This window comes from Thunnus thynnus, chromosome 14 (genome assembly GCF_963924715.1).
Source record: "Thunnus thynnus chromosome 14, fThuThy2.1, whole genome shotgun sequence".
In the NCBI taxonomy this organism is placed as follows: domain Eukaryota; kingdom Metazoa; phylum Chordata; class Actinopteri; order Scombriformes; family Scombridae; genus Thunnus; species Thunnus thynnus.
Window position 1 is genome coordinate 21,773,955 of NC_089530.1, and position 26,352 is coordinate 21,800,306.

At 40.4% G+C, this 26,352-nt stretch overlaps 1 protein-coding gene across 3 annotated transcripts in view; it reads right to left on the reverse strand.

Annotated features, from left to right (window-relative positions):
- Positions 1–26,352, reverse strand: part of srbd1 (S1 RNA binding domain 1) — a 152,125-nt gene that overhangs the window by 102,101 nt on the left and 23,672 nt on the right. For all 3 annotated transcript variants that reach the window (XM_067610546.1, XM_067610544.1, XM_067610545.1), the window contains exons 15-19: positions 21,206–21,297; positions 17,647–17,729; positions 3,366–3,472; positions 2,078–2,245; positions 1,346–1,495 (exon numbers count right to left, since the gene is read on the reverse strand). In XM_067610546.1, coding sequence (XP_067466647.1) covers positions 1,346–1,495; positions 2,078–2,245; positions 3,366–3,472; positions 17,647–17,729; positions 21,206–21,297 — 600 coding nt within the window. The remainder of the gene's footprint in view (positions 1–1,345; positions 1,496–2,077; positions 2,246–3,365; positions 3,473–17,646; positions 17,730–21,205; positions 21,298–26,352) is intronic.

The window sequence follows — 26,352 nt, forward strand, 5'->3', positions numbered from 1 at the left end:
ACATTCCTACTGAATTACATTACCTGCAGGTAATATACTCATACTCTACAAATGTTAAATCTATAAAATCTCTTCAAAACTGTCAAGTTTTATAGTAAAAAATTTTTTTTTCATTTAGATTTGTTAGAGGATAGTGCTATCAGTTCAATTGAAATATCTAGATATTATTATCCCTACACCAACCACACAAAAACACACACATACACAAACACACTCTGCCCGGTGAGGGTAATGGTGAGTGACGTTTAAGAGGGCCCCATTAGAACACCATAATTTTGGCACCTTACTGAGATGTGATAACAAAAACCACGGAGAGAAACACACACACACACACAGAGGAGAACTGGATGGAAGGATGTATGAGCAAGAGAAAGCCTTTGGTCTGATTCAGTAAAAAAACAACAATAAATTCAAAAAATAATAAAAAATAATCATTTAAAAGCAGTGTAGCTGTGCAGATTCAGAGAGGAAAAGGTGTGCAAGTGTACAAGAGATAGAGAAGAAAACAAAAGCTAAACAAGGAGACAGGAAGAGAATTTAATTAAAAAGAAAAAATGGGGGTTTAGGGTGATAATTAGTACTCTAGTACTAATTAGGAACTAGTACTCTTATTTCAAGAGGCTTTTTAAAACCTCTGACGCCTTACTCCTCTTTGATAAACAACCGTACAATAGTCTATGCTGAACACGCAGACACATAAACCACAAAGGGTCGTATAGTTGAAGTAGGAAAGACGAGCAAAATCAAAGTTTCATACAAGCGGCATCAATCTATCTTCACACATGTGTGCATAGAGACACATCCACCCACACACATACACTGAGGCCATTAAAGGCACATCAACATGAGGGAAGCAATGCTTAGAGCCACTAGTGTCAGAACTTATGTAGACTAAACACAGTTGAGTGACTACAGCTGTAGGAGAGAGGGCCCTCCCTCCCTCCCTCTGTCTGTGTGTGTGTGTGTGTGTGTGTGTGTGTGTGTGTGTGTGTGTGTGTGTGTCTCTCTCTCTCTCTCGCACACACACACAAAGACAGGACACACAAGTCTTGGGCAGATGTTCAATGTGCTTTTGATATCAGCATCAGCAGCGCTAACAATCATTTCTCACACAAGGACACACACTCATACAGACGTGCACACATACAAAAGCCAATGCCTCCTCTCTTGTATCCTATGACTGTGTAAATCAAATCATAGCCCTCCACCACTATAACCAGCCCCATATGAGACAGTGTCAAAATCAACTCCATCTTAGCCTGAACATGCTTTGGCCAGTGGGGTAGGCTGCTGTCCAAGTGTGTATATGTGAGTATGTGTGTTTGTATATTTGTGTGTACCGTACCTCTGTGCAACATGGTAGGACTCGGGGTGTATACAGGTCTGGTCCAGGGGGTTAAATGAGGTTGGTATGTTGACACAAGCCTTTCCTTTGCCCTTCTTGGCCGCTGGTTTCTCTGACACTGCTGGTGCAAGGTGAGGTGTGGATTTGTCACTGTTTTGACAAGAAAAAAAGGGTATGAAATACGAGTCTTAGAAAGGCTTTATATCATTACACAAATTCGCACTGAAGAGTCAATTCACCAGAAATGACAAATATTTTCTTCTACATCTTCCTTACTTATATAGCCATGCAGACTGCTTTTTGGTTTTATTTTGTCTGCCTCTGAGATTCCTGTTTCCAGCCGCTTACAGTGGAGGTTACTTCATTTTGTTTGTTCCGCTCGCAGAATTGAAAACTTACATTAAAAAAAAAAAATTAACAGCAACAGTATCTTTATAGAAGCAGTGTTGCTGTTACTCTGGACAATCCCAGTGCACTCAACTTTTAAGTTAACATATATATATTTTAAGTGTATACTTTCTACTGAAATGGTCCCTTGAAAACTGTTCATGGCGAGATCTGTGGATTATCCAGACCAACTGAGACTCTGTTTTTGGAAAGAGATGTTGTTGAGGTTTATAGATGTAAATTTAAATGCTTTGAGCACCACAGCCTCTATTTTATTAAGATTGAGGGGGAAGTCAACTGTATGTGTCTATGTATCTGTACATACAGTATAGTATGTGTACGTACCTGTGTAGGGTTTGGGGGTTGATTCTAATGAAGCCGGCACACTGCTGGTAGGTCTTGGGCCCCATGCCTTTGACCAGTTTGAGTTGCTCCCTGTTGATGAAGGGACCATTCTGCTCTCTCCACTCGGCAATATTCCTCGCCCTGCCCACATTTAGGCCCGCTACATGCCTAGGAGATAAAACAAAAAGGGAAAGAAAAAAATGTCTTAAATTGGCTTTTTCATCAAACTGATTTCTGCAAGTTTGTTTAGGTCGGTGTGTTTAATTCTGAGGTCACTTTTGTATATTTGATGCTAATGTTAGGAACGGTACAGTGAAACATTTAATTGTGGGAAAACCAACTTCAAAATGAGATATCTACAGTATCCCTAATAACGCACAACTCTTGTAGCAGTTGCTTTACACACTATCCACACCAGATTTCTGTAACATACAAATAAACAGAGCAGATTGTGCAGATCGTGACCTGGCATTTAAACAAGCAGGAGCGACGCTTACAAGAGAGACACATAAGCCAATATTTAGTGAAGAGAGGTGATTTGAAACTCAGGTCTGCTCTGTTAATGTCCACAGTGACTCACTCACTATAAAACACACTGCTATGTCAACACTCCACATAATACTTCAGTCATCAGCACGTCTGTGTGTGTGTTTCTGTGTGTATATAAGTGTGTGTAGCATGACTTCTGGCAGAAATGGAAAAAGCTCACTTGCAGAGCAGACAGGTAAACAGATGACCTGATGCCTGCCCTGCATCTAATGCCAGCTCATTTCATACTGTTTGTGTCCACTGTGAGTGTGTGTATCAAATTTGTGCACATCCTGTACTTGTGAGTTGTGCGTATGTACTGTACATGTCAGAGTAAACGTGTGCACGATATTCTACCTAAGATATTTTGTGACTATACGTACCTAAGCGTTTCCTATGTGAGAGAATGTGTGTGTGTCTACTTTGCTTAATCCCCTCTGTTGATTCCAGTCGGCCCAGTAAGTGAGGCCAAGGTGTGAAGCATTAGTCTCAACAGAAAGCTGGCAAGCCGTCTGTGTGTTTGTGTGTGTGTGTGTGTGTGTGTGTGTATATGCATCGAGCATGTGCCTGTGCGTGAGTGTGAATGAAGCTTTGCCATGTTGTGACTGCTAAAGGAAAGTATGTCAGAGGTCTGGGCCCTGCTTCATCTATGTGAATGTGTGTGTGTGTGTGTGTGTGTGTAGGAAAAAGTGCTTGTGAGCCCACATACAATTGTTTGTGAGCATATGCAGACATGTGTGTGTGTGTATGTGTCATCTACCTCATCAGCGTCTCGGAGCAGATGTTAATGTCCACCCCCACAAAGCTCACACACTCTTGCACTACGCCGTCCAGCGCCGCCTTCAGAGCTCCGGCTGACACATCGTGCTAGAAACACACAAAAAAGATCACGTTAGGCCAAATACTGGATTAGTAGCAAAAAAACAACAAAAAATACTGCACTCTATGTTGCACAGGGTAAATAGTTAACCCTATTCCAAACCACACACACACGCAGAGTATATAGGCACATTTACTGAAGGAATTTCAGTGGTTCAGGATTTTTATAATCTTTTAGAGACAGAATTACTGCTGTTATGTGCAGTAATCTTTTCCAAACATGTCTACTTGGTGTGTTTAAGTGAAGGCTTTCCATTTTTGCTATGTACTATTATTTGGTGCCATGTAGGCATGATTTCCCCAGGTGGATTATTAAAATGGCATCCTAAAAGGGATAAACAGCATCATAAAGTTCTGGCGATGAAATACTAACACATTGAGAGAAGCTTGATTGACAAGTAGTGCAGCAAGAAGAGGCAGAAAGAATCAGACAGGGAAAGAGAAAGAGAGCTGATTGACAGATAGAGGGAGCACAGAGCGGTAAAGAGCGAGAATGTTTAGTTTGGCTTGTCAACAGTCTCTCTCTCCTTCTAACACAGTGTTCTCGTTAGTGTGGCTTGCTATAGATAAAGATCCCCCAAATGAACTCTCAGACGTCTTAACCACCAGCCAATCAACCATTAATCAGGGCATATTTTCCAAAAGGATTGGAATCTTTGTCCTAATAAGGAGCAGGGAGGAGAGCCAACAATGCAAGGAGGAAGAGAGGAGAGTAGAGGAGAGGAGAGGAGAGTAGAGGAGAGGAGAGGAGGAGGATAATGTAACAAAGTAACATGTCAAAAAACAATTTGCAAACAGTTAAAAATGACCAAAAATAAACTCGTGTAAAACAAAACACAAAAATAACATATGAGAAATTCTATCAGGTCTAGCAGTCGTCTCCTGACAGTCGGAAGGCCCGGACAGGGCCAAATAACCGAGGAGCTGGACATTGATACCTCAGCAACTGCTGGAGGATTAGCTGACACTCTAAACTAGACTACTGTTGGACTATGTTTGTGTATATGTGTGTGGGTGTGTGTGTGTGTGTGTGTGCTGTGTGTGAACGTGACCGAGACTAGCATGGGTTGTCCCGTAACATGATCAATCTCTGAACAAACACTGGCTTGTAAACAGATAACAACACCGCCAGCTAGCAAATGCACCCCCTCTCTGTCAGCAGTAACAAGACAGCAGGACAGATGAGTACAGAGAGGGAGAGTGAGACAGACAGAAGTATGTGGGAGTGCGAGAACGGACGAGAAGAAGTTTTGCTTGGCCCTTTACGAGATACATTTACTGGTTTAAACCAACTTTCACCCACAGTAAGTCACTGCAAAGGTTCAGTGCTAACCTATACTCATAAATACTACCTATTTCATTAAAACGGATACCAAGGATTGCTTACTCTTTCCCCCTCACTGAGCTGCAGTTATACTTTAATACTTTTATTTTCAGATTATGTATTGGTACTCTTAATTAAGTAAATAATCTGAATACTTGAATAACCAGCACTGTTCAATTCAAAACATTTACGAAAAGAAACTCTTCGTTGTTCGTTTTCTTTTTGCAATAAGACCTCAGTGATTAATTACTGTATTTAATCAACCTTAATTCATGTATTTAATGAGGTAATAATTCATTTTTGTTTGTCCTGCTGGTGTGACCATACATTAAAAGGTTTGAATGGATTACTGTGAAAAATATAACCTACAATAAGTAATAATTCAGCAGAGCAGAGAGCTAGATAGAGACAGCACTCCTTGTGACTCCCCACGTGACCTGAGCTCAGATTCTTAGTGAGAACCTTGAGAGGCACTACAGCCAGAGGCATTTTGAGGACAATAAAAACAACTTTCCAAACCATAGAACTAGGACTGAAAGATTTATGATTTCCGGTGAGTGGCTGTACAAGGAGGAGAGAGACAGAGATAGTCAGGCAGAGTCAGGCAGGTCAGAGAGGAGAGAGAGAGGAAATCACCTGTAATGTCACACCAGAGAAGAATGTTTTCACACGAGAAAAGGTAGAGGTGTGCAAGGCTGTGTGAGTTTTAACCTGCAGTTAAACTCCAATGAATGTGTTCTCACATTCTTATTGAAACGTTATAGAGGTGGGAGCAGCACGAGAGGATCTGAGGTGTTGTAACTGGTAGCGGAAGTGTACGCGCACCGCACTACGGAAATGTGCTCCGTCAGGGATGGGAAAAAGTCGACCGAAACTGTAACTTAACTTTAATAGGTATTCATTTCATTCCAGTTTGCAAAAAAAAGGAATGGGGGGAGGGGGGGAAACATAAAAACATGGTCACACGTGTAACAACCAGGCCGACTGAAACAGTTACAGGTCACACTTCTTATTGATCTGGAGACACGGCTGGTTTATGAAGATTTTTTTAAGCAAACCTACACAAATATTTTATTCTAAATGACTGGCGTTTTTAATGTTGGCACTTGAGTTAGCTGGTTAAAATTTCCTATCCCTGTGCTCAATTGTGTATGTATTCATGTCTGAGTGTACAATACTTGAATTTTAAAGTTATTCTTTTTCTGTGAAGCTCATTGTATTTTCCTTGAAATGTGCTCTACTGTATAAATAAAGTTTTGCTTGCAAGCTAATGATTCTATAATGATTCCCTAAAAGACAAGGAGTTCAGGATTTCCCTCTGTGGCATACAGTACCACCAGTCATTTGGCAAAAACTAAACATTCAGTAATGCATTCATGAATTGAGAATAAATCTAAAGCCTAACACTGAAAACTTCATGTTTTAAATATCCTGTAGTATCAAAGGAAGAGGGAAAAAAAACTTCACAGGTTGGCAGAGCTGATCTCAAGCAAGCTGGGCAATAACTCAGATTTCCTCATCCTTCATTCATCACATTGGAAACCTCAGCTATGCATCATAAAATCACATTGGCATGGTGAAAAATCAGGCTTATTATATTTCTCTTCAAGGAGAAATATCTTACTTTAAAATTTACCCTCCGTCAACCACAACCTGAGGCCAAGGTTAGATTTCAAAACCAGACGTGAAAAGCTACGTTTATTGATTGTTGTATATAAATAAATGGTATTGACTGGTCAAAAAAAAAGGTCCAGTGGTATTCATTCCCTAACTTCACCTTGTGTGGCCAAAACCCTGTGATATGGCTTATTAATAATAGCAATCTGTACTAAGTAGTCACTGACTTACTCCTACAACTCTCTCTCTCTGATACACGTCATGGCACATAACCAGGATTTCCTGTAATGCATGCAAATATATAATAAACACAAGCATGGACAAGCAGTGCAAATACAACCAAGAACAACAAGAATGAAAAAGAACAAAATCATGTTTTTACTTTCAAGAGTTTGAACAGGAAAAAAAACCTCAGATGAACAGAAATGTTCAATTAAGAAGAAAAACAGAACAATCAGGCAAAGCAACAGATGTAGGTTTTAAGAACTGTGTCTCTGGCACCGACAGCAGTGATTGAATGTGCCAGAGTTGGAGTGGAAGAGAGTTAGTTACAGAAAACAGGCAAGTTCTGCTCTATTAAACACACATACACACAATTCAGTACGCATGTGTCTGTCATGACTTCCAGACTGCAGAGGCCCTCTACTCAGTTTACAGTGGCTCTAACTGCACCAATGGAGCATGTCGTCCTGCATCTTTCTATCTTCTCTCAGTCCATCTATCCCTGTTTTCTCCCTCTTTCCTTCCTTCATCCACCTACAAGTACTTATGTATTTGGCTGATGGGTATTATAATAATAATAACAAACTATTTTTTAGATTTTATGACTGTTGCATACATCAGTCCACTCCAACCTAGATTCCCCACACCTATAATCTTAAATAACATCTTCCTCTCCTTCATCTTTACATTTCTTCATCTCTTCTTCCTCATTTCTGCTCTTTCCATGTCTCTGGATTACTCTGACTACATTTGGATTCAATAAAAAGGTATTGAAACACAAGAGAGATAGAGAGCAAGGGAATAATAAGAGAGAGACAAATAGAAAGACAGAAAATGTCAAGATCACAGTGCCACAACACCAGAAGAATTTAGACTTTTTTCAGGGAATGTATCCCAATTTACTTACAGAGATATATACACACCTTGCCCCCCTATAAGCAGACCTTAATACCAACTCTAATGCCATCCACCCGATAGATAGGCTGTCGCCCGTTTTCAAAACCACTCCCTCATTCCTTGGCCCCAACGCCCAGATCCCCAAACCTCAAAAATCACCCACCACCAATGGACTGGGACCCTATGTGTGAAGGTCATGTTTGGATTGGCCGGAAACCAGCTGAAGCCAGCCAACCAATACATAAGAACAAAGTGCTTCTGTCTACACCTCGAGTACTTAAACGCTGCTGAGTTACCACATGTCAATCAGAGAGAGATAGAGAAAAAGAGAGTGGTGAGAAACGCAGCGCAGGAGAGAAGGACAGAAAACCAAAACAAGCTTCTTCTTTTTTTTTTTTTTTGTGAGTTATTTCACTGAGAAACTGAAAAACATTAACGTCCTTTTCTCTGATACAGAAACACACATAGACAGAGAGGTTTCCTCTGTAATATGAGATATACAAAATATAAAGCCACAAATTATAAATATAGAGAACCAGAAAGCCAGAGAGCAAAAAGCGAGGCAAAGCAACTGCTTAGAGTCGAGGTGTTGACTGATGATGATGGTGGAGGCCTTCAGACTGACACCAGACTAAAATACCATTAATGAATGATGCCACTAAGAGTTTGGCAAGTGGAACCACAGTGGAGCCAGAGTGGCTACAAATACTAACAGCCTGAGAGCCATAAATGATGGAAGGCTAACTGTAAGATCTGTACTGTACTGCAGAATCCAATGACATTTGGCCTCTTTTCTTTGTATTCAGCCTGAGACATGAGAAATTTACTCTCCTGTCTTTCCAAATTAGGTTTGTTTTCATGTTTCTATTCCTTTCATGTGGGGGGCCACCAGCCAGTGAGGGTCCTCGCCCATGATATGACAAGTAATCGTGTTATTGACTGAGGTGAATGCACTATCAATACACATTTTAATGCACATTTTTTGTTCATACTACAAACCATTTTTTGCCAAGCACTTAACACATTCCAGGAATACACAGTAACTCATGTGTCACTGACCTAAAAAAAAAGACTTTTGCAATTCAACATTAAATCAAATTGCAAGCAGCACATTCAAGTTTCCTGTGTTACTTAAGTTATCTACAATTTGAATACTGTTTGGTTTCACTAGAGAAGCTAACAATGCTACAAGTCTTTCTTTTAAAGGGACTAGAGCTGCAACAATTAGTTGCCGACTTTTAAAATAATCGCCAACTATTTTGATAATCAATAATTGTTTGGAATCATTCTTTAAGAAAATAAAATGTACAAATCTAATTGTTTCAGCTTCTCAAATGTGAATATTTTCTGGTTTCTATGACAATAAATTGAATATCTCTGAGTTGTGGACTGTTGGCCAGGACAGAAAAAGACATTTGAGGACGTCATTTTGGGCTTTGGGAGACAGTGATCAAAATTTTCTGCCATTTTATAGACCAAACAACTAATTGATTAATTGAGAAAATAATTGACAGATTAATCAATTATAAAAATAATTGTTAGATGCAGCCCTATAAGGGACCACAGAACTATTTCACAACACACGACTGGTGAATAAATATATTACAATACAAAATATCAGTATAAGTGACAAGTGAGGCTACAGAGGAGATTGTTGAAAGGTGGATACAGATGAGGGGGGACATCTGAACCCCTTTAACTTATTTAAACCTTTAGGTGAAAGGAAAGACTGGAAGCTGCGATTATCCTCAGAGACTACGATTGTGTCTGTTTGAAAATGTTTGTGACTCCTCAATAAATAAATAAAAGCTGGTATTTGGGGAGTACTCTCTCCAAATGTGTGTTTCCTTGTGCGAGTGTGTGACAATAATGTGGAATTGCTACTTCACATGTTTAACTCTCAGATAATCTACTGATAACAGCCTGAGGTTATCTGAAGGTCATGTTCTCATTGAGTGACAGCTTCTATAAGGCCTCTGAGAACTCACTCATGAACAAGCTTTATACTATTCTAGGCATGTAGGCTTGGCTTATTGTCTGTGTGTGTGTGTGTATGTGTGTGTGTGTGTGTGTGTGTGTGTGTGTGTGTGTGTGTGTGTGTGTGTGTGTGTGTGCATATGCGAATATGTGCATAGTTAAATGGTTAAAAAGCTGGTCATAAATCAGCAGCTGAAAGTGATATGACAGCAAGGAGATGGTTTTATGTTTTTCCAACACCTTTCATGAATGGCTATTTCTCAACTTCCTGCAAAACAATCACACACAGACACACACACAGACACACACACACAGACACAGACACACACACACACACACACACACACACACATACACACATACACACACACACACATACACACATACACACATACACACACACACACATTACCTGAGGGACTGCAAAACTGAGCATGAGAAAATGGGAACAGAACAGCAGGAAGTCAACAACACACTGACTTGAGACAATGAAGTTTCAGTTTAGACTATTAAAGCAAAGTGTATTACCAAATATTCGGTTACATAACAGGAAGAGGATGCGGTAATTTATGCTTTTTTTATTCTTTTTTTTTGTGGCCCAGAAGTTAGGGAATAACTTCCACATAGAGTAAACTCGGATCAACTGATTCTATCAACATTCAAACATCCAAAAATGCACCTTTACTTCCTTTTCATAGTGCTTCTCAGTTTCAAATTGTTTAATTCTTGTTTTACCAACCTGCTTATAATGTGACTGATCTTATTTAAACTTTACATTTGTTTTCTGATGTGTATGTGTTTTGTCCTTCAATCATCATTTTCCCTTCATTTAAAGCATGCTACAAACTAGGTATTACAAGGCACCTATAAAAACATATGTTTACTTACTTTCAAACTTTACCACAAACCACAGACATCCTCACTTACTGTAAACTGTGAAGGACTAGAATACGTAGCCTGACATGACAACAGCCAGTAAATGTTTTATAAATTGTTGAATAAGTGGAGAATTGGCATGAGCCTTTGTAAATCCATTAAATGAGCTAAGATGCAAGCTTGGCTCATCTCGCAACCTCACTCAACACACAAACACACAGACATACATGCACATCAACAGACCGAAGGGAAATAATTAAAATAGTAGCACATTTTTTACTTCCACATTACCAACATTATTGTTTTTGACAGAGTGCTGCATTCCCTATTTTTTTCATCATTAATAGTGATTTGGGGTGAAGTCTGGCGAGTTGCTCCATTCTGCTCTTCCATAACGTATATTGAGCTTTGTGCACCCAAGATGTCACAGACACCAAGTAATACATTTTTCTAGGGATGCACGATATTGGATTTTTTGCCAATATGCTGATATTTTCCAACTCATTTTGGCTGATTGCCAATTGCCAATACCATTGCCGAAACCGATATATGCACATATTTTTTTCCACCTGGCTGAGGAGGCTATTATACATACCATCATAGATTGTACTAAGTATGTTTAAGAAAGACAATATATGCAATATAAACACAGCCAGGTGGAGGAGAAGAAGGCAAGAAATCGGCCTGTCATATCAGCAGAAATGTTAATTTCGGGCCAATGGCGATATTTCACTTTAAAGCCTTTATCGGCAGATACGAATGACGTGCCAATATTAAAGTGCAACCCTACATTTTTCTTTACCAACAAACAAGGCAATGATATCCTTGAACTCTATTCAGCATGGATTTATCACAAACCACTGAGGCACAGGCCTCCTATCAAGATTTGGACTCCTGGAAAAGGACAAGAAATTGGAACTATACGCCATAACACTTTCCGACTACTGGAGAGGGGAAATGATCCCCAGAGAAGAATCACAAAGTTTCCTTCCGTTGGCAAAGACAATACAGATTTTAAAAACAAATGGGAGACTATCCTTAACAAATGTTCCCTGGATTTGATGTAGCTTTTTATCAAGGAAGCCAAAAAACAAAGGGTGGAGCTACCTAATCACATTGAGGAGGTAAAACAAAAGCTCGCACATATGGCACCCTAGCACAGTGAACAAACTGAGTCAGCGGAGAGGAAACACTGACAAACTTTCCAAAGCCCTGGTAACGACTAAAAATGAAAAGTTCAAACGAGACAAGCAGGACTTCAAACGAGACAAGCAGGACTTCAAGGAGATGGACGAATAGATGTGCGTGACGCACATCCCTCAGCATTGTCCATCATCATAGAAACAAGCTCGCTCTGTATCGTTTAGTCTGTCTAACAATGCCACTGCTAGTGAAGAGGAGGAGGAGGCACTACCATCCACCTCCGCTTTGCCTTTTTTAGACAATGTAACGGACACCCTTTCAAAGACAACATCAAGTGGTACGGGAGATATATTGATGATCTTTTTTTCATCTTTTCAGGGTCTGAACAATAGCTCATTGACTTTCATCAGTACCTTAATACCACTAATCCCAACATTAAACTCAGTTTAGAATACCGTAATACAGAAATAAACTTTCTGGACCTGAGAATCACTGTTGATCGACATGGACATTTGTAAACCTCGATTTACAGGAAAAACACTGACAGGAACACCATTTTAAGGGCAAATAGCTTCCATGTACCACAGATTTGAACATAGGGTTACACCAAAACAGGTTTCTCAATCTAGCTTTGACTAGAGCCAAATCCTCAGATAGGAAGCAACTTCTTAATAAGAGACTCCATGAACAACAACCCCCCAGAATCTATTTCACCACACAGTACAGCAACATGGCCTATGATATCAGACACATCACCACTAAAAACTTTCGCTCAGTGACCCCACCCTTTGCTCAGTGTTTCCCGAGCCTCCAGCCTCCTCTTTCAGAAGGGCACCCACCCACCCGGTCCCAAAACCCTCTGGCACATTCAAATGTGACTCACATTCAAATGTGGCTGTTGCAATCACTGCAACAACATCAACTGGAACAACACATTGGTGGATGTTTTTAGTCAAAAGACATTTCAACGCCAAAGCTTTGCCAATTGCAACACAACATAGGTTGTTTATAGACTTGAATCTAAGTGTGGCTGTTTCTATTTCGGCCGTACACAGCGCAAGCTGCGGGAGAGACTGGCTAAACACAAATATGCTATTAGGACCCGCAGCCCCAATTACCCCATGGCACAGCACGACAAGGCTGTGGGCCACACTAACCCAGACACTTTGAAAGCCATGACCATTGAGGTCATTCCAAAAAATGCAAGGGATGGCGACAGACTCAAATGTCTCAAACAGGAGACTTTTTGGACTGATACCCTCGGGGCCACCTCCTTTCCAGGCCTAAATGAAGAAATTGACTTCTACCCCTTCCTATAACTTTTTTTGTCATGGGACAAAGCATCTATGTGGATTTTTCTACACTGTGTTTCATGAGGAATACTGAGTTGTTATACTATACTGTGATGTTTATACTGTACTGTTTTGAACTGCGTGATTGCGTATGAGTTTGTATATTATCATTATTCCTTCCTCTTAGTACTGAATATCATTGTTGTCGTAATTATGAGCTTTGATCACTTGTTTTTGACAAATACTATTGAGGGTGATCCATTATGAGTATTTTCACATTGTAGGGCACCATAAGAATGCCGTTTACCTACACTAATGTATATCACTGTCAGATTGTCCTTAACTTATACTCTATTGATTTGTGATTGAGTATTGACTTTTCTGCCCTTATACGTGAGCGATTTTTATAGTATATCTTTGCATGTGTTTTGTTGTTCTTACAGTTGTGTCTTGTATGTGGTCTCTTCATGGGGCAGAATTAACATGCCATGTGACCTAGTCACATGACCACTTGAAGAGTTTTAAATTGGACACCTGTCCTCATTGCACCTCACACCCTGATGAAGATTCTCCAAGTCAAAATGGGTTGGTTTATCCATGATTTAATAAAGGATTTTTAACTTATAATCAGACTGCCTCAGATTCTTTTTTGACTGCCAACCAGCACCATGAACTTCCATCAAAAGTAAGCTGGACAGTCATTGTTTATTCTTACTCGACTATTTGCCCTATCCTTGAAGAGCACCTGATGTTTCAATTCAACATTACCAACAGTATTGTTTTTGACTCAGTGCAGCACTCCCTATTTTTTCATCAGTAGAAGATAGTTTTTGGCAGCTTCTGCCACTGATCAAGTCTTCAAGAGCGAGTTTTTTTCCCACGCCTGAAAACGTCAAAGCAGGAACTATCCATCACTATCAACCCGCAATTTCTTCCTCTCCTTCCTTCTTTCTGCTCTGTCTGCTCCTGTCTCCCCTGTAGGCACTACCATTCAAGAGTGAAAGATAGCATGCTCAAGTGCACACATACACACCTGTACAGCTGTGCCTGTGCATACACACAATGCACTACAGGCATAGTGGCCTTGGTGTGAAAAGTGACATCACTTGTGCTAGTAGAGTGAAAAGCTGCAATTCAGTTGAAGCTAAGAAGAAACTACCACAACTGAATTTTTAAATTCATGCAAAAGTGCCTGAAGTTCTTCTACTGACCTCACTGGCTGTAAAGAAACTTTTCCAATGGGAAATAGTCTCAGACTTTTGGACCACTTCTTCTAATGGCAGGTTTGCCTGCACTGACGGGTCTATCAAACTTCAATATGTCATAGAGTCTGATATTAGATATAAACATATTGGTATCGACATGTGTGTCAGCTGATAGTTAAAACATAGAAATGCCAAAGTTATATTCTTTCAGCAAATATACTGCTAACAGATTTTTGTTAAACCCTCTAATATTGATATCAGTATGAGCCTAGAACAGCCAGTATCAGTCAGACTCTAATTAGCCACGATGGTTGCAGCTTCTTTTTCCTACCCAGCCCTATCCAGACTATAATTTCCTGATCATGTTTGGATTCTCTAGTTCAAACTATTGACATCATGACAGCAAACAGAAAGCTTAAGGTCTGATGCCATGTTCTACAATGCATACAGTGTACGGAAACAATACATGGTCTACAACTTGGAAAAACATCAGTAAATATGGCAGGAAAGGAGGGCGGAGGAAGAGGAGTCATTGACAACAGAGGACAACAGTGGGAAAAATCTCGCAAATACGATGGAATGAGAGAAGGAGAGTGGTTAAAGAGGTGAGGGGAAGAGTGACAGTTTCTTTAATATCCGGCTGGCAGGCAATGTTTTCTTACACAGCAGTGTGCGTCTGTGTGTGTATTTTCCAGTAGCAGTTAGTTTCTCAGCCCTGGGGATTACCCAGCTGTCAACAGACCATAGCATCTAAAGCTGACTGACAGGAGAAGGAACTGTCCAAAGGCCACACCCACTGACTGTCTAATTATTAAGGAAACAAGACTCCTGAAATGTTTGTCTATGTAAATGTTCTGAACTATAAATACTAATATATTATCCCAAACCTATAACCTTATCAGTACCCTTTTATATGTATTACACTACACTGTTGCTAACCACTTATATTAAGAAAAAAATACTAATAAAATGGGCTCTCCGCTGAAATAGCTGTGTATCTGGCAAACTCAGTATCCAGCAAAACCTGCCTGCCAGTGGTGCTGTAGTGAAAACAGTGTTCCCACACCAATAGTTACGTCCAATCTGATTTTAATGGGCCTCACTTTTTTAGCCCTCAGCTCATTTCCTCCTTTCTCTCAGAGCTGTCACTCACTGGGTCAGCAGAGGGAGAGAGAAAAAGAGAGCACGCTGTGCCAGCTGTCTAGAGTTACATCTGCCCTTGTGCTTTTTGGGTCTAATGGCAATAAACTTTCAGAAAGCCCAGAATGCCATGAATCACACAAGAGGACTTGCAAAAGAACACACACATATGCATGAATGCGTTTTACTCACTCACTCGTTCTCATACATTATACATACAGTACATGCGTTCACTCACACAGACACTAATACAAATGTACACATGAACATGCAAGCACATGCACACACTTACCCTTTGACTCTGAAAAGGTACTGGGAGGACAGCGTGTGTGTGTGTGTTTGTGTGCATGTGTGTGGGTGTATGTGTGTGTTTGTGTGTGCTCACACGCAGGTCAAAGTGATGTCCCATCTCATATCTGTCAGCAGCCAGAGTTTATTTACCCGGTTATATTATCATTTGTTGAGCTAGTCACATGATCTGAGAGCGGGAGGTGCAGAACCCCAGGCACCCCAGGGAGCCCAGTCAGGATGTGATGAGAGACACGGGCCTGTGACCTAACACACTCAGCCACACATACATACGCACAAGCAGTTGCACAATATGACCTCCTCCTTTCTTTCAAATTTCCATTTTTCCACTGACCCTTGAAATTCCCCATCATTCCCTTTCCTTTGACTTTTGTCACCCTCTGCTGTCCTTTCTTAACCCCCCTCTGTTTTCCCCTCCCTTTCTCTTCAAGCGGTTGTCCATTAGGACTCTTTCTTTACACTGTTGGATACTTTTTCCTGTTGACACTGAGATGGATGCTGCAAATGACAAAGAAGTTTCTGAATATTTAAAAAGACATTTCAACACTGAGAAAAGTATAAATGAATGTAAACAGGTGTATTCCGCAGCTACATATATGCTGTACATGATTGGTTTAGAGGTGCTTAGTGTAAAATAGCCTCCCCTCATCCCTGGGAGGACTGACTGAACATGTAACTACAGCTAAAGCAACTGGTCAATTAATAGTTAGGTCTTTGAGAGGATGCCCCCTCCCAGTGTTTCTTTGTGGTGCTAAGCCAAAGTCATATAGTTCCAACATTCAATTTGACCAATTTATTCTGGCCATGTCAAACAAACATGCTAACGTTTCAGCCTAGTGGCCTTCATTAGAGCAAGGCGGACAATGGAAGTCATATCATTTGTGAATTGGTCAATTACTTTCCTAATCAATCAACAGAAAATTAATTGATGACAATTGCTCATGATAATCGATAAATCATTTAAGTTTCTTATTAAGCAAAAAGCCAAACATTCTGTTTCAAGCTTTTTGAAATATGATCGTTTTCTGTTCTTTAACATTGTAAATCGAAATATTGTCCAAAAGTAGTAAAACATGCCTAGTTTCACATTCTACAATAAATCTGTAATCAAAACCACGGCGTTATCATTACAATTGGTTGCATCATATATAACTTTGACCTCATTCTACTTGCTTTCGTCACCCTCATAACTCTTTGTTTTGTTCCTATTTCCATCCTCTCATACCATTTTCTCCCATGACCTACCATATATGGAGAACAATACTGCATTAATGGATGGTGTAAATAGTAGACACACTGATCTAATGCTTGTCTTGCCTTTCTCACAAAATTACACACACACTTGCAATGAACAGAATCAACATTGAGCTAACTGTTGTTTCATCCGCACGCACACTTGAACACATATGGACAAGGAGCAGCAAGCGCACAAGCAAAAACATGTCCGAACATACGTCATGCCTGATCTCCATTAATTGAATTAGCTGTCAGCCTTAGCATCATCTGTTGACACAGGCCTCGGCCAAGTTTATCTACTTCCCTTCTTGTCTCTCTTCTCTCACCCTGGGAAAATGTTTTTTTTCTCATTTGTGCTGTTACATTTGTCTACGTATGCCTCAAGTCCCAGTTTTGCTTGAAACACAAAAGTCACAAATAAACTCAGCCAACCACAAAAGATCATACCGGGCACCTTAAATGTTTTAGGGACTAAAAATGGGCAAGTGCAATCGTGATTATGATGTGTCTAAATGCCTTTTATGTCCTTAATCTTATTCCTTCTCTGAATGTGTGTTGGTTCAAGTAACAGTTATCCTGCCATTTTGGTCATGACTCTATTGGAGACGATCCTGGTGAAGTAAATGTCAAAGATAAAAATTAAAAATGCACATGCCCCATCTTTGCACATCACCCATCTTTTGCCGTTTTATAGTACATAAGTAACTACAGAAGACAGTGCTATAACAAGACACATGCGTGTAAAATCACAGTTTATTGTTAATGTGCTTTTACATCAACCTCCACACGCACACACACACACACACACACGTCTACTTGGCTCTTTGGTTCAGTCTAACTCACAGCAGATGTTCCACTGCCCAGGGACAAGAAACTCTAACCAACAAGGAGCATCTGAACAGAAAAAAACAAAAACACACTTACCTGGTATGTTCCAATGCCTATGTGTTTGGGATCAATCTTCACAAGCTCGGCCAGTGGATCTTGGACGCGTCTTCCAATGGACACTGTCCACACACACACACACACACACACACACACACACACACACGCAGGAAGCAAACATGAGATTGTACGTCTCTTGAGATTTTATGGGTTGTTTTTTTCATGAACTTGCTATCTGAATCAGTTATTGAATATGCAAATCTGTATTTTTTATAATTACTGAATATGCAAATTGTCTGCTTATTACAGTGCTGGCCTGAGGGCAGGCCAAACCCAATTGTCATTCCGCCACCCCCAATAATAATAATTAAAGCTGGCTTTCAACTAGAGTCTCTGCACCTGTCATTTAGCTTTCTGATAGATGCTAGAGCCATGAACCTTTAAAGCCACTAATTTAACCAGAAGCGTGCACATTGGCACACAAATAAGCACACACACACACACACGCAGTGCATATCCACCAAAGCAGTGTTGCTTTTAACGATGGAGTCTGTAAGGCTTCAGCCTGCTGCCTCACATGAAGCCAAATGTCTTTTCCATGAATATCCTGGCAGGGTCCAGTGACAAGGAGAAAAATTACAAACAACCTTACTTACATACACACCATAATACATGACATCACCCCCCTCTACACACACACACACACACACACACACACACACACACACATATACACACACACACAGGCTGAGGAGGAGAATAGCACAACCAACCAACAGTTCATAGTTACTTCCCTGTAAAAGACAAAGGACATGCCAGGAGCTTAGATTGTTATTTCTTTGTTATTATTATTATTTCCAAAGTAGAATGCAGTAAATGGACTGCATTCATTTAGTGCTTTTATCCAAAGCCAATGTGCCTCTTATTTACCCAATCACACGCACACACCATGGCCTAACGATTGGGAACAATTTGGGGTTCAGTGTCTTTGCCCAAGGACACACTGACTTGAGGACAGGAGGAGCTGGGGATCAAACCACCAACCCTGCGATTAGTGGATGACTCTGCCTCAAAAAGTTGTTATTGGGACAACTGTTGTCCTGAAACAGTCATACATTTGAAAAAAATAATACTAAATGCACTTTAAAAACTCACATAAATATCACATTAAATAAATAGACCTGACTATAGCAGGTCAAGCCAGTGTGCTGAGCATTTGAAGTATCTAATTTACATTTTCCAGGTGCACCGGAAGCTTGTGTTATTGCTGAATCAGTACAAAACTATCAACATTTTTGGGTAAAACTCAATTTATAAAAACCGCAGAGTTGAGTTCTGTCAAGGAATAGAGAAAATTTAGACTTCTAAAATACAGATTCCCTTCCCTCCCTGTCCTGTGATGCTGCTTGTAATCGTTTTGTACGTGTGCATTACGTGTGCATGTCTGAATTTCAGCGGTCAGCGATGTAGTGTACTGTATGAGACACGTCAGACTTAGATCTTTGAGGCAGAACGGACAGACAAAGAGAAAAAAAAGAGAGGGATGGGATATCGTAGAGGGAATATGTCTGGAATCAATGGCTCTCCTCTCCTCTCTCCACTCTGGCTGTGGTGGGAGGCTGCAGCCTGAGATAATATTTAGACAGGGATGGAGTTTCAACCCTGGCCTTGCTCAGTGCACCACCAAAACTCACCTATACTCTTTCCATCTATTCTGTCTCTGACTCTCTCTCTCTCTCTCTCTCTCTCTCGCTCTCTCTCTGAGAGGAGCCGACTGGTAAACTGAGTCCAGCATAACTCTCCAGCACTTATTCAAAGTTTATGAGCGCTACACTTACATGGAAGCAAGTGAGAGAGCGACGAGAGAGGAAGGTCCCCGTTTAGACACAGACGCATTGCTCAAGAGACCTGGAAGAACTCTGGTAGGCTGGGGGGACAGCTGCAATGTGGTTGTACTATTTTTGTTGCAAAGCACGAGGTGAAAAATGGCAGATCAGAATAGTTAAAATTTTGAGTAGATGCCCTATCAGGCTACTAAGGAGTGACAATGGTCGAGGAAAACTGAACTGCGCTAATGACTATTTTTTTCATTACGGTCACTTGTTTAATTTCTCACTCTCCCTCAGTCCCTTCCCCTCCCCTCTATCGCTGCACTGACCTCTCTGAAAAAGGGGTTATAGAAGTAGGAGGAGGAGTAGAGGAGCACAGAACTAAGCTGAACACAAAAACAGTCCTCCGATGAATGGTTGAAATATTGTCTATTACCACTAGGTGTCCCTAGATCTCCAAACAATAGAGGAGACAGATGGAAGATGCATGTAACTCACAATTCCCTATATACTATGTTACATGGCCGCTCTTATAGACGGAGGCAGAAACACACACACCATATCCCCCAAAAGGTAAAACGGACGGACACAAACACTTTCTTGCCACATCCGAATCTGTAACCATAGTGTTCTGGCTCAGCACCCCCTCTTTTCATACCAATCCAAAGTCAAACGCTGTAGATTTCTCATGGCTTTCATTAGAGGTATAAATATGGCTCTACGTGGCTCTCAGTGCTGCTGACCACAGGAAACTAGTGAGGAATAATCCAGCCTCGCTTGATTTATGGTTTTTATAGAGGAAGTCTGTTGGAAACATTTGTTCTCCACAACTCGGTGTGATTCTTTTTTATTCTGCTGTGTTTTCGATGATGTAGTATGTGAAGTAAGTGAGGGAGAGGTGGCAAGTGAGAGAAAGAGGGAGAGAGGCGAAGGAAAGCAGGAGACACAAGAGAATCTAATAGCAATGCCAGATATTCACCGATAATGTGACAATATGTTCTTGGTAAGAGGCTGGAAATAAAATCAAAACTAAAAGTCTATAATTGGGCATATTTCATACATCCTGACTGATGACTGCTTAAATGAACTAAATCGATTTAAGACTGCTCACATTATACGCTAAACTGTGATTTGTTAGTGTATGAAAAACAGAAAATTAAGTGATAAATGACAGTATATTACTCAATTGTGGCTGTTTTGATTAATTCTCAAGTGAATTTCTGAAAAATTGTTTTACAGTTAAATACCATTTTTCATTATTTTGCATTCTTCTCACTAGTGTGAATTCTTTTCCCTGTGTCCCACACTTCATCTTACATGTGATAATGGGAGCCAAAATTTCTAAAACTGGAAATCATTCAAAATAACCAGATGTTAGAAGGAGGAATTCATCATTTGAGCTGAAATAATTAGTCAATAGATCAATTAGTTGACTGAATACACAATTTCTTTATCATAATAAATTCAACATATTAGGGTTTTTGATTGATGGTTGAACAAATCAAAAAATGTAATTTGAATATATCACCCTGGGCTCTGGGATATTATTATGGGCATTTTTTCACTATTTTCTGACATTTTATAGACAAAATGATTAATTGACAAAGTACGCGATGGCTTCATTAATAATTAAAATAATTGTTAGGTGCAGTCCGATAAAACAATGTCTTCAACTTACACCAGAACCTTTGCCATAGGCAAGGGCTCATTGAAAGACTGGCCAAAAGTATCAGACAAAATGTTTAATTGGCCTTGGATGAAGGGCATACCTGCACTCCTCAGGTTGGGGTCCATGTCTGGCATCTCTTTGACCGCCTCAGGACTCACACTGTAGATGGATGCTCCTGCCTCACTGGTGATACTGGTGAACGAAGGGGGAAAGAAAGCAAGTCAAGAAGTGAGAGAAAGAGAAACAGAGGGAGAGAGGGAGATGATGGGAGAGAGATATATAGGAAAAGGGAATATGAGGTAGTTTGGCCAGTGGGGGAGAAGGTGAGGAAGAGAAGGGTGCAAAGGGAGCAAATTAGAGGGTGAGGGGAGACAGAAAAAAACATAGTGAGCAGTTATTACTGCTTGAGAGACATATAATGGTAAGACCATTATGGAAAATGGCCACTGCCTTGCACTTTAAATAATTCAGGTGACAACTTCTCAAAAAGGTTCCTGATTTGACTCTGGTTTGACCATCATTACTGACATTATGGCCAAAATGGCATCATCATTACAAGTCATGCCGTACCATTAACAGCACAATTGCAATCTTTCAAATGCCCAAGACTTCTTATTCAACTGACAGCTGCTGTAAAGAACCAGAACCAAGAACCAAGCATCATGTATGAGTCATTGGCTTTCTAGGTAACTATGAATACCAAATATATTCTTTCAGGAATTATTTAGTGAGTCAGACGACATTGATTTCCTGAAGATATTATTTAGAGTATGACCACCTTTAAATGTTGAAATTACTGAAACTTGAATAACAGACAGCATGACATGGGAAAGGACATTTTTCTCTGTGTGAGAACAAGCCATCGAATCAGCAAACACTGCTGCGTGATTTCAATTTGTGTGACACTACTGCCATCTAGAGGTCATTGGATATACTGCTATTTGTGTCTGGAACATTCCTGTCATGAGTGAAATTTTCAAACAGTATGTGAGTGTATGACAGGCCAGAATGTATGTAAAAGGACAGTCAAACCTTTCTCAGGTTTGACACTATTTCTACTAAATTTAATAAATACTAAGCGTGTAAAAAGTGCAGACTAATACAGTTACATATACAGTTTTTAAACTAAATTGTTGACCAAAATATTTGAAATAAAACAAAAAAATTTGGCCACACAGTTGCTGAATCGATAGGTTTGCCTCCACAGTGTGTGTGTGTTTCTGTAGACACCACATGCTGTCACATATAAATGAAGTCCAATATTTTATGAACCAATCAGTTTTACTCAAAAAATGTATTCTCATTCTACTGATTTTAGTAGAATATTCAGGTGAAAAATAGAAATTTATGTCCACATTACCACATTTTTCCGTAAATTAAATCATTAGCTGCTGCTATCGACTGTCATTCAACAGTCAAATGAGAGATTTGTGTCTGTAAGAGTGACGCCGTCGTGGCTTTATGTCCCAATAAAAATGTATTCGTTACATTGCTTAGTTTCACTCATATTTTTGTGCCTCATATAATTTATCTATACAGTTATTTGATTAAAAACAATATTTACATTAACACTAGCACACTCACAGTGAAAGAACATTCTCATTAAAAGATTGAACCCATTGGAAATTATAATCAATATTTACTGAAACTTCTTTGAAAAGAGATCACAAATAAAGATTTATTGCAACTTAACAAAAAAGTAAGTAATTTTCATATTTGAAATAACCATCCAATAAGTATATAGTATTTGCATAGATTTATTTGATGCAGCTGAAATGTAAAGTTCATAAGCAAATGGTTTTTCACGTTTTTCTACATGTAGATCTTGAAAACAAAAACGAACTAATTCTACATGGCAACAAATGATACCATTTTCCATGTTAATGTATTCGGTCTAAAGTAGGCCACTTATCATCCATCACCACACAGACAGGATGGTGGTACAACAAAGCCACTGATACCCGTGTTAATGCTAGTGACATACAACTGAAGCTGTCACGTTGTTTAGTTCTTCTGTTCTCTCGGGTGGATGGAGAGAGAGAGAGGGAGAATGGGAGGAAGAAAGGGGGGCTTTTTCCTCAGGGCTGACCAATATGACGAAGAGGTCAGTGCCTCCTCAATGTCCGCAATTCAGAATGAGGCCTCACACACACGCCATCCCAGGGGCCTGAGATTTAAATGAACTTGTCCTCCCCTCCCTCTTTTTCTCTCTATTTCCAACCCTCTCTATTCATCCTTTCCTCCGCCCCACAGTTCTTTTTGTCAGCTCCCAATCCATCGTGCTGACAGCTGACATATCGCCATGGTGACGCTACTAACGAGCACTGGCACATGACCTTCACAGAGGTCAAATCAGAGCTGGTCATTAACCTGACACACTCTGTTACACACACACACACACACACGTAAATGCACGCACACACAAACACAGTATGAATATATTTCAAACATATCCACACCACTCAAATCATGCAGTTCTCTCTTCAAGCGCAGACACACCAGGCTTTAAGTGAGGCCACTGGGAAAGAAGACCCACAAAACACACCTCTAACCTCCCTCTCTGCCTTCATTCAGAGACGGTAGGACAATGGAGGTCAAGAGAAAGAGTAGCAGCACCTCAGCTAGCTGTTCTTCTAGAAAGAGAGACAGAATGACAGAGAAAGAAAAGGGGAGACGAGGCAGACAAAAGCAGAAAAGGTGAAAACATATTATTAAGAAAAAAAAAACAAAAAAAAACAAGAGAATAGGGAAAGGAAAGAAAGCAAAGCCACCAGCCCCTATCATGTCTAACTTAATTAAGGCTGCCGCTGGGGCAGCTGGGTAACAGCACTGTCATGGATACAGCTCTGAGCCCTCATCGCCATAGCGTCCATAGCTGTCGCCATAGTGAGGGCATCATCCTGGCAGCCAGCAGAAGGTTGTCTCCTCCCCAGCTCTCTGGCCTAAGTGGGTGGATGGTCGATGCGTGGACACACACACACACACACACACACACACACACACACACACACACTCACTCACACTCAGACACAAAGTCAACGGTCGCCTCTCGGTGTAAAGCGATGACTTAGTGGCCCTGTAGGGTTATCATTTATTTGGGCTCTCTTTTCCTCTCAATCGTATACACACAGAGAAACACGGGCCTGCCATTAGCCCTGTCCCATCCTGGGGCAAAGTCACAAACTGGCTCCCCTATCTGTTCCCCTACCGGTCGTCTTTGAGACAAACCCTTGGGCCTGACACACAAACACATCATGACTGGCCCCCTGCTGCCCCTCAAGAACCCTAACATTGCAAGAGATGGATACACACTTTGATACCTCATTACAGCCTCCTGGCACACACGGCCTTAATCTAAATTAAAAACAGCTCATCAGATCAGTCAGAAAAGAAGAGGGGGCAATAATATCACCAACTAATCTGATACAGAGGACAAAAAGTTGGAGGGAGGGGAAAGAGGGGGGGGAAGAGAGGGAAAGAAAGTGAGCAGTGACCGAAATAATTTGTTGAAAAGATGTGAAAGGTTAAATGCTAAGATATACAAAGGTCTATAGTATCTTGATATGTCCAGACAACAACAATCAGTACAAGCATACTGCAAGTCACAGTGACATTTTTCCACAAGGTGCAAATACTTTTTATTTATTCAAAATTGGCAGAAAGGGCTTATATTTTAATTATATATACACACTAAACTGTAAATGCACTACAAGTTCCACAAAGAACGCAGGTTTGATGTTTGGTTTGAAGACATAGCTGTATTAAAGAGCATTCAGGGCCCATGTAAACAGACAATACATGAATATAAGGCCCCAAACCTAAAGCTTGACATCTGGATCTGAAGCACCTCCATCAAAAGTGACTGACTTTGTAGACATGAAAAAAATGTTCATTCTAGTGCAATTTGTTAAAATTCCCTAAAGATATTTTGAAAAAAAAAATGGTAGAATATATTATTTCCTTCAGATCATATTAACCCACAAAGCTGCAGGTCATGATTTTGTGTGAAATGACATGAACTGGAAGCAAATTTTGTTTTATAGTGAATTTGTGCTAAAGTAAGTTTAAATGCATCTATATCTGAAGAAATCAAAACACTGTTGCAATGTTTCTGTTGATAGATGGATGAATTATAGTATATAAATGATGTTCCAGGTCAGCTTTTTAAAAAAATGTGCAGAAAAAAACTGTAAGAACTCTAAATGAGCAACAAATTTCATTCACTGCAGAGTAACCTGAGTAATTAAACCAAACACAACATACACCATCAGGTGGGAATGTTATCTTATTGGCATCAAGGGGCTCTGTGGGAATTGACAACTAGCCATCTACCAGATGAGGTACAAAATAATAAATGGCTTTCAAGTTAGAAATTTGAAACAGCTGAGGATTGGATACACACACACACACACACACACACACACTGTTCCATACTATGATGGACACAGTCTGTGATTTTCTTTGTCCAAAACTCTGTTTGTGTTGAAGATACACAGATTGACCTCGTTTAACTGCCTCAGAATGAGCTGTGATATCAGACATTATCACTCCCAAATGTATTCATGTACAAAAAAAAAAAACACACACACACACACACACACACACACACACACACACACACACACACACACACACACACACAAAAGTTGTTCTGTCCTGGCTGCTCAAACAGCTTAGGTCCATTGTTCAGTCAGCTGCAAAGCTTGACCTCAGGGAGACAAATTGAGGGATGCACCATCTCTTTCTCTCTCTCTCTCTCTCTCTCTCACACACACACACACACACACACACACACACACACACACACACACACACACACGTCGGGTCTGAAGACGATGACATTTTTCACAGAGAAAAGCGTCCAAATGGCAGGTGTCAGGGGCCGTCAGTCTCCGGCGAGGCGCTAGAAGGCAGGCAGGCACACGCACACACACATAAACTCCAACTGCCAGTGTGAGGCACGTCTGAAAAGAGCAAAGCCTCACAGACACTCATGTCAATCTGGTAGCAGGAAAGGCATGCACTTGTGTCACGCACTAACGCATACACACACACACACACACACACACACACACACACACACACACACACACACACACACACACACCCCAAAACACAAATACACACGGCATGTCACCCAGACTCATCACACGTTTGTCACACACAGAACCATCGCAAAGAACAGTGGAGCCCTAGGGGAGGATGGTGTGGAGGGCGGGTGGAAGGAGCAGAAAAAGAAGGGACAGA